Consider the following 17,079-nt stretch of genomic DNA (forward strand, 5'->3'; position numbering starts at 1 on the left):
ACAAGCTGCTGAATGGGCAAATGTCTCGAAATTACAATGCTAAGAATAGTACGGATGGTAGCCGGTTTGACAACCAGACTGAAGGTCTCGTCATAGTCTATGCTCTTCTGTTGACTACACATGTTTGCTACAAGTCTAGCTTTATAGTGAGATAAAGTGCCATCGACATTATACTTGTCACAAAACAGCCATATGGATCTGACAATGTTGATCCCTAGGGGTCGCACGAAAATGTTCCAAGTCCCGTTTGAGATAAGAGCATTGTACTCATCGTGCATGACCTAGTGCCAGCTGGGGTCTTCAATATCATGTATATGAGACTGGGGAATAGAGGAGAGAGGGGATACATGTAATTTGTGTCTTTTAATGGGCTCTACGATCCTACTTTTGAGATGAGTAGTCATAGGATGGCCAGGAGGAGGTGAAGGAGTAAGTGAGTCTGAAGAGGAAGAGGAAGAGGAGGTAGATGTACCCTCAGATTGAATTTGGTGAATTTGGCTCAGGCGAATTCATACTTTTGGTGGTGGTGGAATTAGAGTTATGTGGTGTAGGTGGTGGTGGAGATTTTGAGGAGAAATGGAAGTGTGAAAGAGTATCAAGGATGTCATCAAGAAAATCATAAAATGGAGGAGCGTTGGGGGTTACGGATTGGAAAGGGAAGGTGTTTTCGTCAAACATGACATGATGAGGCAATATAATTTTATGGGTGGCAAGGTCAAGACATCGGTACCCTCGATGGTGTGTTGGGTACCCAGTAAAGACACATGGATATGACCGAGGTTCAAGTTTATGGGAGGTGGTGATGTAAGTGAAACAAAGACAACCAAAAATATGTAGGTGTGAGTAAGTAAGGGTGAGAGTGAAAGAGTCGGAAATGGGGAGTGTCATTTTTTATGGATGTGGAGGGTAATATGTTTAGGAGATGTGTGGCCATATGTAAAGCTTCCACCCAATAGGTAGGTCGAATGTGAGCATGGAAGAGGAGAGTACAAATTATGTTATTGATTATGTATAACATGTGTTCAAATTTCCCATTTTGTTGGGAGGTATGAGGACAAGAGAAACGAAATTGTATGCCATGAGAAGAAATGTGGTCATGGAATTGTTTGTTGTTGTACTTACCATTGTTTTCGCATTGAAGAGATCTAATAGTTTTGTTGAATTGGGTTTTAATGTAGTTTGAAAATTCAACAAATTTGGAGAAAACGTCAGATTTGTGTTTTAAAGGATTTACCCATAGGTAGTGACAGAAGTGATCAAGAAAAATAACATAATATTTTAAACCACTAGTACTAGTAATGGGTGATGTCCAAACATCAAAATGTATAATGTCAAACGCATGAGAAACAACAGAATCAAAAACATCAAATGGAAGTCTAACATGTTTTCCAAGTTCACAAGCTTGACACAAAGAAATTGGATATGGTTTTATTACATGGAAGCAAATTATTGGAAATTAAAAACTGAAAAACATGTTTCCGGGGATGTCCGAGATGTTGGTGCCAAACGGTGGAACTTGTGGAAAGGACTTGAGGTGGTTGAGGAAGAACCGGGTAGTGTGGACCGTCACTGTCACATTGGATTAGGGGTTGGTGCGTCCTAATATCCTTGACAAAAAAACCAAATTCGTCAAATTCAATAGAACATTTATTATGACGAGTAAATTTACGAAGGGAAATAAGATTTCGAATAATAAAGGGAGTGATTAAAACATTGTTGAGATAAAGTGGGTGATGTGGGTTTTTAAGTGAAAAAGAAGTATTTTCGGTTGCAACTACAGCTATTTTAGAACCATCCTCGACTAGGACATGACGAGGTACACTATTGTCAAGGCAAGAATAGAGTATACCTTGGTTATTATGAACGTGATCTGTAGCACCAGTATCCATCACCCATTCACCCGATTGTTGTAGAGACATCGAAGAAAAAAGTTATCGAAATACGGTTAGTTGTTGCTCATTCACAAACCAAGTCCAAGGGGATGTTACTGAAGAGGGTTGCGATTGGTGTGGACCTGCAACTCTGAGATGGGCTTGTGGTGTAGCAATTGGGCCGGTAGCAGGAGGACCAATAAGTCAATCAACTTTAGGAGGCTGTTGACGTGAGTTCTATGGGCCGACCCACTGATTTGTATAGGCAGGGCGATAATTCCAGGAGGTCCGAGTCGGTGGAGGAATAAACACCCACCCTTATTACGGTGGTGGGTGATTTATGTTGTTGTTGCTGATGTTGTTTACAGAAAGTTTGTGGCGGTCTAATTGTAACGCCCATGTTTCTGGGCTTGCCATTTTTAGCAATTTAATAGTCTAGGTTAACATTTGTAACCCAATTTGAAATAATAAGAATGTATTATTTGTGAATTATGTGTTTTATACTTATCCGTTTAATTATGTGGTTTGATTTAATCAAGAATAAAAAGAAGCGTAAAAATGAAATGTTATATAAACCCGATATTGATGCACGAAGATGTAGTGGTTGAGACGAGGTTTCCGAAAATATAAAGAATGCTGAAATCCGAGTTATAACGAAGAAGTTATGACCTGTCGAAGTTTCGCGACAAAACTGGTGTGACACAGCGTGATGTAAATAGTGAATTTATGAAGGAGTGATATTTAGCCTTAGTGATCAACATGAAAGACGTAGATAATGTTGAACCGAGAGTGTGCATAAAAAGAACGCCTAAATCTGACTTCGTATGAGGAAGTTATGATTTTTCGAAGTTTCAGCTTAGCGGTAGACAACCCAAAAGTTCGAATTGAGATCGAGCGAGTTTTAGCCGAAATTTTCTAAACAAGAATCGAAGATCTCGTCAATGGTAGTGCAACGACAGAAATAGGGACAAAAACGGATGTCAGACGAAGAAGTTATGAATTTCTAATGAAGTTTTTCTGTCCCGGCCTACTAAAAGTTAATAATAAAAATAAAATCAAAATTAGCCGCTGGAGTCTAAATGAAAGTTTTAGAGTATGGTCTGACCTACATGTGGATATAAAGAACGTCGAAAACGGAGCTTGTATGCGAAAGTTACGCAATTTAGAAGTTTGACGAGTCAAATTACGCCGAGCGTAATTTGAGTGCGCCCAACGTACTCAGAGGTGTGCAAGTTGCCTGACCAATACTCGAGTGCCACCAAGTGACGCATGCAGTGACGTTTTATACACCTAGCATAAGGCCTGGTATGCCCCAGCGTATTGAGTACGCCCAGCGTACTTGAGGTTACGCCCAGCGTAATCCCAAACCCAACAACCTATAAATAGAACCTGAGATCAGCCATTTTCCTTGCTATTTTTCTTCCTTTCTCTCTAATTTTCATCGTTTTGCGTGCCAATTATATCCCGAAGCCCTGGTATCATTCCCGAGCCCCAAAGTAAGTTCCGAAGTCCCGAGGATCCCGAGGAGCGTTATTCCCGAGCCGAAGCCCTGCCCGCGAGGAGCCCGGTTTTTGTGAAGATCTTCCAGATCTACCAAAGAATACTACTTCTACAAGTCGTAGTGCTGTCCGATCATCTTCTGATCAAGTGAGTGTATAGTCCTTTTCAATACACGATATTATACAAGTAATCGTTGAATGTATTTAAGAATACGGGTTGTGTGAGGGTATTATTATTACCTTCTAACATATAGACTTATATGACTCTCCTTGAAATTTCTTGTTATGTGTTTACGTATTACTTGCTATTTGGATGGAATATTGAAAGAGCATGCTATACAGTTTTTTTTTTTTTTGTTTTTTTTTTTTTTTTAAATTATGTATAAAACATGTATATTTTTATCTACTAATATGTTGGGTAGAGCATGGGTAGACAGTTGGTGTGCAATGAAATAAATTGATGAAAGGCCTCGTTGTTAGTGTTATTCTAGTCATTCAGCAGAATATGGATGACAACCACGGACTATTCTAGACAGTCATGTGGAACGCTAGCAGGCTCATAACCTGTAGGTGTTGTGAACGATGTGTTCACCGGTGTACTCTATCCCCCACATTGTTGCCTTTAGGAAACTTATTGTTGAGGAAGCCCCTCTGCAATAATGTCCGTCCCAATGAAAATTCTAGATTAGATCCCTTGAGATAGATGTTATTTTAGGGACGTAAAGTGAGGATAATGGGAATGGGTAATTGGGTTATTGTTGATTGTTGAATTAAATATAATTATTTATTGTGGGTTGAAAACCCTATATGCTCACCAGGCCCCCAAGCCTGACCCACTCAGTTTATTTGTATTACAAGAAGTGGCGCAAGGGCATAAGATGGATGAATCATCAAGTTGTTTTGTTTACAAGTCTGTATATGTACATATTTGTTGAATGAATTGTAATGTTATCGTTTATGCTTTATGGTCTGTATCGGAACATGACATCCCGATTTTTGATTATGAAATGAAATTATATTTCTTTATGAAATGTTTTGATAAAAATCTATTTTATCATGTTTTGTTTTTGGGAACAAATTCCGCATCTCTTTTAAAATCAAAAGGATTTACTTTGAAAATGTTTAAAAATCATAAATGAAACCGGTCTTTTCTGGCCGAGATTTTGGGGATGTCACACTAACTACTATCGGTGGTTGTACTGTTGTCGGCGATCTGGACAACAGTGGCTGTGGCGGTTATCATTCACACCAGTCCCAGCAGTTTGAAGCGAAGTTGGAGAGAAGGGATGATATTGGTAAGCCGATAGAGAAGAGCACCGAGAAATAGAGAGTCGTTGTTCTTATGATGTGAGGATTGAATGAGTTTCATCAAATGTAGGAAAAGGTTGGCGGTGGCGAATCATGAGGCCGACACTGTTAAAATGTGATGCAAGGCCATTGATTGTGTATATAACGAGATTTTTTTGGTAATTTATTTTCGGGTTGAGGTTATTCAACTGATCAACTGTTGTTTTGATCTTGTTACAATATGTAAGCATGCTCATGTCTCCCATGTTGATGCTTCGAATCTCGAAGTCCAACTGGATTGCACGGGTGTCCTTATTAGCACGAAAGAGTCGATCTAACATAAGCCATAATTTCCTAGCATTCGTCTGATTCTTAAGCACAGTGTTTAGAAGGTTATGAGATAACGTAGAGTATACACATCCCTTCACAATAGCACCTACTTTCTTCCAGATGGGTTCGGTTGGTGGGTGGTTTGGCTCATCATAGGTTTCTTCGATGTGTTCAATAGCATTGTAAGCTTCACAGTGGTTCATGAACAGTTGCCTCAAATCATCATAATTGGCTCTTTCAAGATCTAGGATAAGTGGGACTAGAGATTTGATATTGGATATGCCGAAAACTTTGTGAGATGTAGTGTTTGGTGTGGAGCCGTCACCTGTCATGGTGATTTGATCAAGAAATAGGGTTTACAGGAGGAAGAAGAAGGCATATGGAGGGAAAGAGGGGGAAGGTTAGAGAGATTTTAGGAGATTGGCTGTTACCATTTAATTGAATAGAATATATGATTCGACTCCCATAACAAGAACAATATAAAGGTATAAATACATGCATACAAGGCCATGGGCCAATGCTACACTACACATGTAGGCTATCAATATGGGCTACAACATATAAAAATACAAGTATACTAACATTAAGATGATCTAGAACTTTGAGTGAAATGTAATAGCATGAATTTTGGTTCTTACACCTACCATTGCTTTCTTTTATGCCCTCTCCTTAAACATATCCCCTTTTACAACTAACAAAGTTTATACATCATTTTACTAGCTTTTCATTATCCTATAGTTATCACCCAATCACTTTAATCACTGTACATGTAAAACGATCCTCTTTATTAACTCTAAAGTGTTGCACTTGGGAAAAAATATCGACTCAAAAAATAGAGATACTTTTAAATAATTTACAATGGAAGGAAATATAAATGGAATTTTGTTTATGTCTTCATTAAATTCCACCTTCGAACATGGTCGAACTTACTTCATGTGAAATTAAGCAAGTGCTTAGGGCCCTATGTAACCTAAATCTCGATTAGTGATTCTCCAAATTGCACACGCCACGAATTACAGAAATCAATAAAACCAAGCGACTGTTCTTCCAATCTTCCTTCTCGGCTTCCCGTTATTTGATTCTCCAGTCTTAGCAGAAACAAGCAAGAACCGTTACCAATCTACAATATCGATTGAATATTGATCGATTCTTGAATCTTAATTAGTTGATTCTTGATTCTTCTCCTTCCTCTGAAACAGTGAAACATTATGTTAAGTTTGATATGTTCTTCTTCATCCTCTAATAATATGATAATATGATTAGTTGATTCCCGATTCTTTTTATGTTTGATAATTGATATGTTTTTTTTTTCTTCCTCTAATAACCAAGCGATTGTTCTTCTTCATCTGATAATCTGTCGATATGATTATCTATTACTCTATTAGGCTTATGTTTGATATGTTATATGTATAAGTTTTTGGACCTTCCATTATCTGAATATCCGAATTTGGTTATCAAATTATCTATTAGGGTTAATGTTTGATATGTTATATGTATAACAACTTTTGGACCAAAAAAATTGAGCACAGACCGTGGTGGATTATTTTTCTAAGGGTTTTTTTTTTCATTTATGAATTATGATGTGGCTCTAGTAGTCTAGTTTGAATTTTAAATGTGTAGTACATTACCATTGAATCAGGTTTGGAACGGTTTTTGTTGAAAGTTAAAAGGAATTTGAGTTTTCTCAAAGTTAATCAAGAACTCACTTTTTAAGGTTGTTAAGAACTCATTGTGACAACTGACAAGCATGCAAAATAGGTATTTCCATTATTTTATAAAAGATAATTCATTAGTTTCATTTTATTATTTGTTTATTTGTAGTTGTCTTGATGATAGTTATTATTATTCAAACAATTAATAATCATGTCTAAGAGAAAATACGAATCATGGTCTTTAAAAAGGAAAAGAAAAATGCAACAAAAAGCTTTTATAGTATCACGGGAAGGGTCACTTTTTTATTTTTTAACTACAAACAAAAATGTTGATAATGAACAAGAACAAAGTAATCTTGATATTCTTGATAATAATAATAATCATGAACAAATTAATATTGAAATTGATAATGATCAAATATATTCGCAAAAAAAACATATACATATAAAAAAGGCTAGAAAATTAAATTATGAAATTTTTATTAAATACATTCTAGAAAAATTAACTTAATGTTCTAAATATATTCACAAAAAGCATATATATATATATATAATAATAATAATTAACTCCATCATTTATAAACTTTTTAGTTTATTATAGTCGGTCTCATATCCAAATAAAAGAAGATGGTTTATAACATTAAATATAGTAAATGTCAAAAGACTATATATTTTTAGTTCGTTTAGAACCGTCAAACTAGTTAAGCCACCCATTCAGTCAACAAAACTTTAGGGATTGGAATTGAACGAATAAAATGGAACTAAACATAACTTTTAGGAGGTAACATGTAAAAGGTTATTGGGCCTAAAAGTTGTAGACAATTTCAACAAATCCTTTAAATTGTTAAAATAAGTAAAAATATATATATATAAATAAATAAATAAATAAAAGTTAAATTAAATTAGATTAAATACTTAAAAATAATAATTAATATAGAGATTAGACATTCTATTAGATGGTTGCTAATACGAATTAATTGAATATTTTGAATATTTTGATAATCTCTCCGGAAGGCAATAAAGTCACTTAACATCTCCGGTCGGTGAAACGGGTATAAATTGTATATTATTTTTAGTTATATGAAAATGATATAATATCATTTAAGTTAATGCTAAATATCTCCATGAGGTATACCTACATGTTTTGGAGGGCATTTTCGGAATTTATGATTTTAGATAACAGAATGGTTCATAACGTAGCCAGTAAGAATCTTTTACCCTTTAGTACGTGCACCACAAGACTTTAGTAACCACAAGGATGAGCTATAAGATTCAGCTTCTAGCTTGAACTACAATTAGATGGTGGTTGTTTATGAAATTCCCGATGACTGTTTCCATTTCATTTTGATCAACCACTAGAATGAGTTAATCCAAATAGATTGTGTAAATGTATTGGAAGATTAAACCAAGGTCCCGAAATCATAATGGAAGCTTCTGTGGTGTTTTCATTTGACATATCTGAAAGCATAACAGAGCAATGAATAGGATATAAACCGGGATTATTAAAAGTAGCTTCGTTCTCTTTGTATTTTATTTACCTTTTGTTAAGTAGCTTTTTTTTTTTTTCTCTTTTCTTGGCTATTACAAATTTAATCCATTAAGCAATTGTTAATGGAGACCATTTGATTAAATCTATATTTTTGGTCTGATAATTTCATATAACTACATAAAATTATATATTGTATTATCTTTTTTTAGTTATATTATAATAATGCCGGCGATGCATCACCAGTGAGATGCTAGGTAGTATGGATATCATTGGGCCTTTAGCTTCATGAACTCATTGTGTCCGGGCTTATTCTGACGAGACTATTGGAATTAACAAGAGTTGAGTGTGGGCTATATTGGATAAATCAAGTTACTGGGTTTATATAAATACCGAATTAACACTATTTATTCTAGATCATATTATAAAAGGATATGATAAAAAAAATGAGTTAAATGGATATTAAATTATGTAATCTAAAATTTGGAATTTTATAAATGCTTTAAATTAAGAATTTTATAAACGTTGAAATGGACTAAAATCAGTATTTTAATTTAGTTTAGCATCCCCTGAATACGTGCCTTTGGGACATTATTACAAGTATCTCAAAAGATTTAAAGGCAAAAAATAGATACTATTTAGACTAACTTTTCTTTTTTGTTATACATTTGATATCTTAGGATGTTTTGGTAAACAAGAAGACGATGTCTAGGATTTCAGTATTTCAGACTTGGATATACACGAGGATAAAGCGTTGATTTTTAAGGCGTGTACATTTATCTTGGAACATTTTCTCACAATATAATTATCTTACTTGTGTTTTCCCTTTTTATGTTATATTATAAATATACATGTTCTTGGATACGATCTGTACAATATATGTTCCTTGCTTAATATTATGGTTTATTATTTGAGGACGACCTTTTTTATGTAAGGACATGATTTTGAAAAATGGATTTTTAATGTAGGGAGGTTAAACGTGTTTTTAGTAATATGGGTATACTTACCTTTTTGGTTTTCACTGTGAGTTATCGAAAGAAGACATCCCTTATTATTGGTTTTGCGTTTCGAATCGAAACGATCTAATATATCTTAGATTGCTACTTGTCCCTGTGTGGATTGTTTGTGCATTTATGAAATTATATTTTCAGAAATGCTTTTGGTCGATATAAAGCTAAAATTTCTTATTTTGAAAAAAGAGGTTTTGGCATCCTACTTGTTGCATGCATGCATACTAGGATGAGAGACTTGTGTGGTTATGTCCCGACATTCATTGTGTTGTGAGTTATTATGAGTAGATTTCTAGATAATCTTCACATGCACATATAGGCTCGCTACCCCTTGTGTGGTGCTAGGGATCATGGCTACTTAGTTTCTAGATCGATGGTGGGAGACCTACCTAATTGGACAAAGATAAGGAGAGTGTCCTTTTCCTACAGAACATAAAGATGGGAGACCCATCTTCTCTAGAAACATGAGGAGAGTGCCCTCAAACATCCATAAAGTCTTCGTTTCAACTCCATTTTCGGCATTCTTTATATGCACGAAAAATGGTGGTGAACACTTGAGGGCACTCTCTTCAAGGTTCTAGAGGCTATACTACTGTAAGCTTTCTGTTCTAGTGGTTAGAGGGTGTCACGATGTATCGTGAACCAGTAATTGTATAATTCACAAGGGTGAGAACCGATAGTCATTTGATTGAGACTCTTAGGCCTCGGATCATTGTCTTATTGACAAGTTTGGGTGTTGGTGCATTGTTGGGACTTGGGAGACTTTGTAACCAGCCGATTTTGATCATGTGGACAGTAAAATTTTGTTGGAAGTATTAACTGTGAATTAGAAGTCTCTTGTTGAATATTTACATTATGAACCCATTTTGCTTGCAAACTGTTTATTAGGAGTTTGGTTAACAATGTAGGGTACCGGTTCTGAAATCTCGAGTCATGGAATCCGTTGTAAATGTCTCGAGTGATTTGTCAGGTGGATGTAAACATGAGATGACGAGGGATTTGGATGCAACATGAGGTTTTCTGGACTGACCACCATTATGCTCGTATGAGCAGCGGGTTGGTGATGAATTATCCGTAAATCAAGTGTGTATTTAAGGTTTTTGGGCACAATTTATGGATTTGGGATTAGGTGAAATTCACAATTAGGAGGTTTGAGTATTCTTTATGCATGGTTTGGTGGTGTTCCTAGTCGGGGAACTAGGGATTGGTACAACGGTTCATTGATCATCAGTCCTAGGGTATAGTTCTGAAGTTTACAGTGATGGGTTCCCGGTTTCAAGGAATATATTAAGGAAGTTAGTGTGTGGTTCTAATTCTAAGAGTTCCCGGTTAGAGTGGTTTTCTCTAGAAGTTGGTTCATATAGTCAGGGAGAGAAGGAAAGTTGTTGTATTTGAATATTTTCAAGTTATTGTGTTGTTTGTTGGTTGTTGTAGGTTTGTGAGTGGTCACTTTAGTTACCTTGATCTCAAAAGGGTTAGAGGGATCTTATGGAATATGTTAGCATTGTTTCTAATATCCTAACCAAAACAGATTTTGAGGACGAAATCCAGTTTAAGTGCGGGAGAGTTATAACATCTTGTTTTAAGAAGTTTCTTATTTTGGGATTGTAGATAATAAATGGATCAAGTAAAGGAATTGGGCTTCAGGTGAATAGGGTTTAGAACCTATTGTATGTTGATAATATTGTTTATGAGATATAAGCCCTTGGTTTGTGTTTTGGAGTCAAAGGGTAAAATAGGAAAAGTGATGTTTCAGACTTCTTTCACGAATTAAGGATTTTAGTTCAGTATATTTTAATTCAATAGTAATTACATAGAATTGTAGGACCTTGCATAAAAATAATGCCAAAAACGGAGTTGAAACGAAGAATTTATGGTTGTTTGAAGTTGAAGTGGAAATTTGGGGTTTTATCCTACGAAGAGTGTAGGAAAGTTACGCAGGGGGTAGCTGCTATGCAGGGCGTAAATGCTAAAATACTAGATGCGGGTTTAATAACCTATGCATGGTGTAGGTTATGCTATGCAGGTCATAATCGCGGCCGATCAAAACCCTAATTCTTTGGTTTTGAGCCTTATTTAATGGCTCTAATTTATAGGAAACCCTCTCATGACAAGCCTCCATCACCTAAAATCATCCTTTGAGAAACCCTAGCATTTTTTTTACTTGTTTTTGAGTCCTGACATTATTTATGAGCTTATTTCTCCATTGGATGGTTGAATCTTGAAGAGCAAGGTGGTGCTAAAGTGTATAGAAGAGGGGTTCAAGTATAGATCCAACAAGGTTTTTTCATTCCTAGACCATTGTGAGTAAAAAGATTCTAACTTGCTAATTGGTTTCATAGATATAGTTATTGTTCATATTTTCCACTTTTTGATCCCTTGAGCTTGTGTTTTGGAAGTTGTAATAACTCCAACACCTTTTGAGCTATATGGAACACTCTTGGGACTTATTAGACTTAGAAAGTTGGCTTTGGTGCTTGTTCATTAAGCCACGCAAGTTGTGTTAGCATTTTTGGTCATTTTAGTGCGTAAAGTCTAGATCTTGAAAGTTTGTGACCTTTTCATGGATAAAGTTGAAAACTTTATCCATCTAAACATCACATTGATTCAGATCTGAAGGTTGGAGACTTGCACTTAAAGGATTAAGTTAAGAAAGATTCATTTATAGTCCCTTTGAGACTTAAACACTAAATCTTGTTTTTTTGGACCATCCAAATAGATAAAGTTGGAAACTTTATCTGACCAAATTTAAGCTTTGAGTGAAAGGTCTTTGTAACATCTCAAAAATTCAGATAAAATTTTCATTTTAATTTCTTTTCAATCATACGATAATCCTATCAAAACAGTTGAGAGTATATCATAATAAAATATTATCAGAGTTCAAAATCCGAATATCACATGATACGGAAAAACAAAGGTGGATACAGTGCGATCAGACCGGGCCCTTCCCTTTCGAGCTGAAAGTACCTGAAACATAAACTGAAAACCGTAAGTACAAAGCTTAATGAGTTTCCCCAAAATACCCCATACCATACAAACATACAGTCAAGCATATTTGGGTGCTAGAAATCCCATTCCGTCTATTTTAACTGGATACAACCAGGTGTATATGGGTGCTTGCAATCCCCTTCAGTCTCTTTCAACCGGATACAATCAAGTATATATGGGTGCTTGCAATCTGCTTCGGTATATTTCAATCGGATACAGTCAAGCATATATGGGTGCTTGCAATCCCCTTCGGTCCATTTCAACTAGTATCGGGTCTATTTCACTCCTACCACTACCACATAAAATCATAACAAAAGAATCACAAAGTTTTCAAGCAAATATAGGCATTACTAACAATTGTCATACGGATAATCATCATACTACATCATAAACTAATGGGCTGGCATTGATGCCTTCGACCCATGGATACAGTAAAGGAAACTTACCTCAGATTGAAGGTATCAAATCACACTCGAGCTACTGACTCGTGAAATCCTATCACTCTAAATCACAAGTAAAAAAACCCTAATTAGAAATTAGATTAATATCCTGCCACGAGGGTCTAAACTCCAAATCCTATCTTTAAGGGAAAAAGTTACTTAATCCTTGCCTTATTGGGCCTAACACACCAAGGCCCACATACAACTAGTCCCAAGGCCCAAAAGATATGTCATGTAAAAAATGGGTCCAAGTCTAAAATCCCATCACAGAAAAAATCACGGCCCAACAAGGGCCCAAAGTCCTTAAGCCATAAAACTATAACACTCAGAATCAGAAAGACCAAGAAAGGGAAGGAAAACCCTAAGTCAAAGGGGTCAACTCGTCAAGTCCATAGGTGAACTCGACGAGTTGGAGCTGGTCCGTGTTGGGATTTAAGTGACCGACTCGGTGAGTCTGAGGGACTGACTCGGCGAGTCAGGTTTGGGTTGGGAAACCCTGATATCTGAGCTTAGTGCCCTATTTAAGCTTCATTTCAGGCCTTCACCCTAGCCTCCATCACTCCCTTTACCTTCCCTCGATACCCTTAGCCTCCATTGTAGTAATCTCAAGCTTTCTTTGCCATTTGGGTGCTTAGATGCAAAAAGGAAGAAAGGAACCTTGGGTGATTCAATAAGTGGTAGTGGGCTCTGAGTTGGTGTGCTATTTTAGATCATTGGAAGGTATGGAGCTCATACCTTGGCTGTTATTCATTTAGATTCCCTTTCTTAGTTAGATTTTATCATTTTGGGCCATTTCCAAGGCCAATTCATGTATTGTGCCTTTGTGAGCAAAGAAAACTTCGGATCTAGAGTATGGCTGGTAACCCAAGGAGTGGTTTGCATGATAGAGTATACTTGTTGTCTGTGTGATGCATGTATGTGCCTGGTAGGGAGGTGAGTATGGGTGAGGTCCCGTATCTCACCAATAGCAGAGTATGGACGGTGTTCCATATCTCATTAGTAGCAAAGCAGGGGTGAGGCCCGAGATAGGTATGAAATGAGTGTGGACTGGAGGGCTGTATCTCACTTATAGTAGGAGCTTGGACGGGGTTCCATGACTCACTCGTAATAGGATAGGGGTGAGGCCCAAGACAAGTGAGGCCTTAGGACAGGAATACAGTAGGGTGTGTTCAGTTATGTGTTATATGCTATTTTGTATTATGTTGTTAGCGGGCGGGGCCCGGAGATAGGCGGGGCCTAAATGAAACAGATCTGTATCCGAGCGGGGCTCGAAGCCAGGCGGGGCTTGGAGTGGCGGGGCCGTTGTAGCGGGCAAGGCCCGAGGTAGGGGCGAGGCCCGAAATAGCGGGTGTGGCCTAGTATGTGCTATATGTATTTGTGCAGGGTATGTGGTAGGTTGGGGAACTCACTAAGCTTCATGCTTACGGTTTTCAGTTTTGGTTTCAGGTAGTTACGGTAGCGAAGGGAAGAGGTCGGGGTGATCGCATGGCACACACCATTAACTAGACAGCCTGGGATGTTTTACTCTGATAATAAGAATATGTTTTGAATTAATACTCTGAATGTATGTTATGAATTATGACATGGCTTTTATAAATATGGTTTTAGTAATGTTCAAAGAAAATTTTCAGTCGTGATTTTTGGGACGTTACAAGTTGGTATCAGAGCCTTGGTTTGAGGGATTCAGACATACTCTCGGGTGTGTATGAACTCAAACTAAGGAATTGGTATAGAAGTTTTCAAAATGAAAAGACAGTTTTGTAAAAGAGTTTTGAGAAATGAAACAAATTTAGAAAATCAAAAAGAATTCAGAAAGAAAAGAACTTTGATAAGAGAAAATGGTGTGGTGCATGCAATCAGTCGAGCTCATGTAAGTACCCCAAAATACCCATACAAGTTTATGTTATGATTATCAGTTAGTAGAACAGCATGCTAGATTAGGACTAAAGATCTAGGGAGGATGCCTTATGTGCCTATTATATGTGCTTTTGAGCTTCATGATGGTACTGGTTAGACAGTAGTAGGGTAGCTTGTTTAGGTCATGCCTGAGTATATGAGATTATGCTGCTTGCTAGTACAGATTCTTGATATGAGATTATGATTGCTTGAGTATGTTATGGTTAGATTTTCACTTGTATGATTGTTGTTTGCTTTGTGCATTGTGGGATTTTGAGTGATGGGAGTTAGCCCTGAGGTGAATACGTCACGTCACATGTGATCAGGGTTGAATAATCTCAGAGTGCTGGATTTGGCCCTATTGTGCAGCTCTCGTTTGAGTCTAACTGTTGTAGGGACAGGTCTTTTACTCGAAGGATTATTTGAGCCTCATCACATGTGACGGTATTCAGGTGATGGCTAATTGGCATTGCAAAGAGGCCTTCAACAGTTGAGGACTGGTTTGGGTGGAGTCAGAGGTTTCCCTAGGGTAAGCCTAGGATGAGATAGTGATGGGAGCAGTAGTAGTAGAAAAAGGGACCTGGTGGAGTCGAAGTAGTTCTTGAGGAAAGTAAGGATAGATGTGGAAGGTAGTATGGGCTAGTACTACTGAAAATAGAGGATCTGTACTCGATTCAAGAAAGGCCTAGATGAGACCGGGAAACTTGTAGTGTGTGTGTATGATACTTCAGCAGTGATGAGTATTATGATAGTTAATGTGATATGTTTTCAGCATGGTGACATTATGTGAGAGACCAGTGGGCGGGTCAGGCGCTGGAGAGGGATCAGGCTTAGGTTTAGGGACCGAGCAGCTCGAGGAGCATATGAGAGAGTTTGTATCGGCGGAGGTTACGCGCAACATACTAGATCAGACTCCTGTGATCTTTGGCACTGTCAAGGAGGGTATATTGGAGATCTTGGATGAGAGGCTGGGAGCCTTCCGTACCGAGATGATGGCCTTGATGGGAGCACGTACCTTGACATTCCGAGAGTTTAGAGCTTGTGGAGCACCAGATTATCATGGGGCCAGGGACCCCATTTCCAGCAGCAGGTGGTTGGCCGATGTCGCTAATGCATTCGGTACGAGCCGGTGTCCCGAGGGGGACAAGGTCAGACTCGCCTCCTGTCTTCTAAAGGACAGAGAGCGGGATTGGTGGGAGGAGGTTGGACATGCCATTGGTGACGATGCCGCGTTGGACGCGATGACATGGAGTGATTTCTCGGCCAGGTTCAGGGCTGAGTTTTCCCTAATTATTGAGGTGCAGCAGTTGGCACGGGAGTTTCAGGATTTGACGCAGACTACTGAGACTGTGGCGGAGATCACCGCCAAGTTCAGGGAGAGGGCCCTTCTTGTTCTGCAGTATGTCGCAGATGTGGAGATGAAGAAGGCCCGATACCACGAGATGTTGAGGGATGACATCAGGCAGTTTGTGAGCAGGTCCAGCTGCAAAACGTTGGACGATATGATCGCACGGGCTAGAGAGAGGGAGATTGATTTGGAACAGATCCGGAAGAGGAAGTCGGATGAGGTGCAGGTAGCCACAGGTTCGGGCAAAAGACCCAAGGGCTCAGATTCGAGATCGAAGGATTACCAGAGCCGCGGCCGATGCGGGAGGTGCGACAGGACGCACAAAGGAGCGTGTAGGAGTGGTAGTGGTGGAGATTTGATGTAACACTGTAAAAATTTAAACAATTTTTCACTTTTTAAAAACCATAAAATACCATTCACATTCATTTTTCGAAACATTGTATCAACATTATCTCAATACAAAACCCCAAGATCAAAAACATATAAACTTCGGTGTGCGTGTGTACGAATCAAGTCGACGCCTTCCCGCGGTCATCACTGGTACCTGAAACACATAACACATAACACTGTAAGCATAAGCTTAGTGAGTTCCCTAAAATACCACTAAAACACATAATAGCCACTCGAGGCTGTAACTCTGTCGACCCTCTGGTTAATGTGTCTCAATGGGGCCCTCCAGTCCCAACTCTTTGTGGGCCCTCTGGCCATAGCTCTAAGGACCCGAAAGTCCCAACTCTATAACTCTGAATCATGCATATCACATATCACAATAAATCACAACACATAAATAACATGCAAATACACTGGCATATAACTCTATAGTACTCTGTCACATAACTCTGTTACCAAACTAGGTAAAGTACAGTGAGAAGACTCACCTCAGGCGTCTCGGTAAATCTCTGACTCGATGGAAAATATTGCCTAGTCTCCGCCTATTCACATAAATAAATACTCTTATAAATATAACTCTCGAGACTAGACTCAACCTGCCATTGGCACCCTCAGAAAGGTAAAAGACTATTTTACCCTCCCCTCTTGTCACAAGGACTCCATTGATAACCCAACCCTAAAAGTCAACAAAAGTCAACGGTCCCACTTTGACCCTACTCGCTGAGTGCACCCTGGTGACTCGGCGAGTTCTCACATGTCCTTTAACTCTTTGTCCCGCTTGACATGCCGAGTCCCTCCCTATACTCGACGAGTCATCCCAGTCATGAATCGCAGGGCCACCCCGACTCAACTCGCCAAGTCTCAAGAACAACTCGGTGAGTA

The 17,079-nt window shown here is 38.1% G+C and overlaps 1 protein-coding gene across 1 annotated transcript in view; it reads right to left on the bottom strand.

Annotated features, from left to right (window-relative positions):
- Positions 1–4,710: 4,710 nt before the first annotated feature.
- Positions 4,711–17,079, bottom strand: part of LOC145095619 (uncharacterized) — a 33,411-nt gene continuing 21,042 nt past the window's right edge. The window contains exon 2 of the mRNA XM_079033467.1: positions 4,711–5,312. Coding sequence (XP_078889593.1) covers positions 4,711–5,312 — 602 coding nt within the window. The remainder of the gene's footprint in view (positions 5,313–17,079) is intronic.

The sequence above is a fragment of the Lactuca serriola genome, chromosome 3 (assembly GCF_051521515.1).
Source record: "Lactuca serriola cultivar US96UC23 chromosome 3, Lser_US96UC23_V15, whole genome shotgun sequence".
NCBI classification, from domain to species: domain Eukaryota; kingdom Viridiplantae; phylum Streptophyta; class Magnoliopsida; order Asterales; family Asteraceae; genus Lactuca; species Lactuca serriola.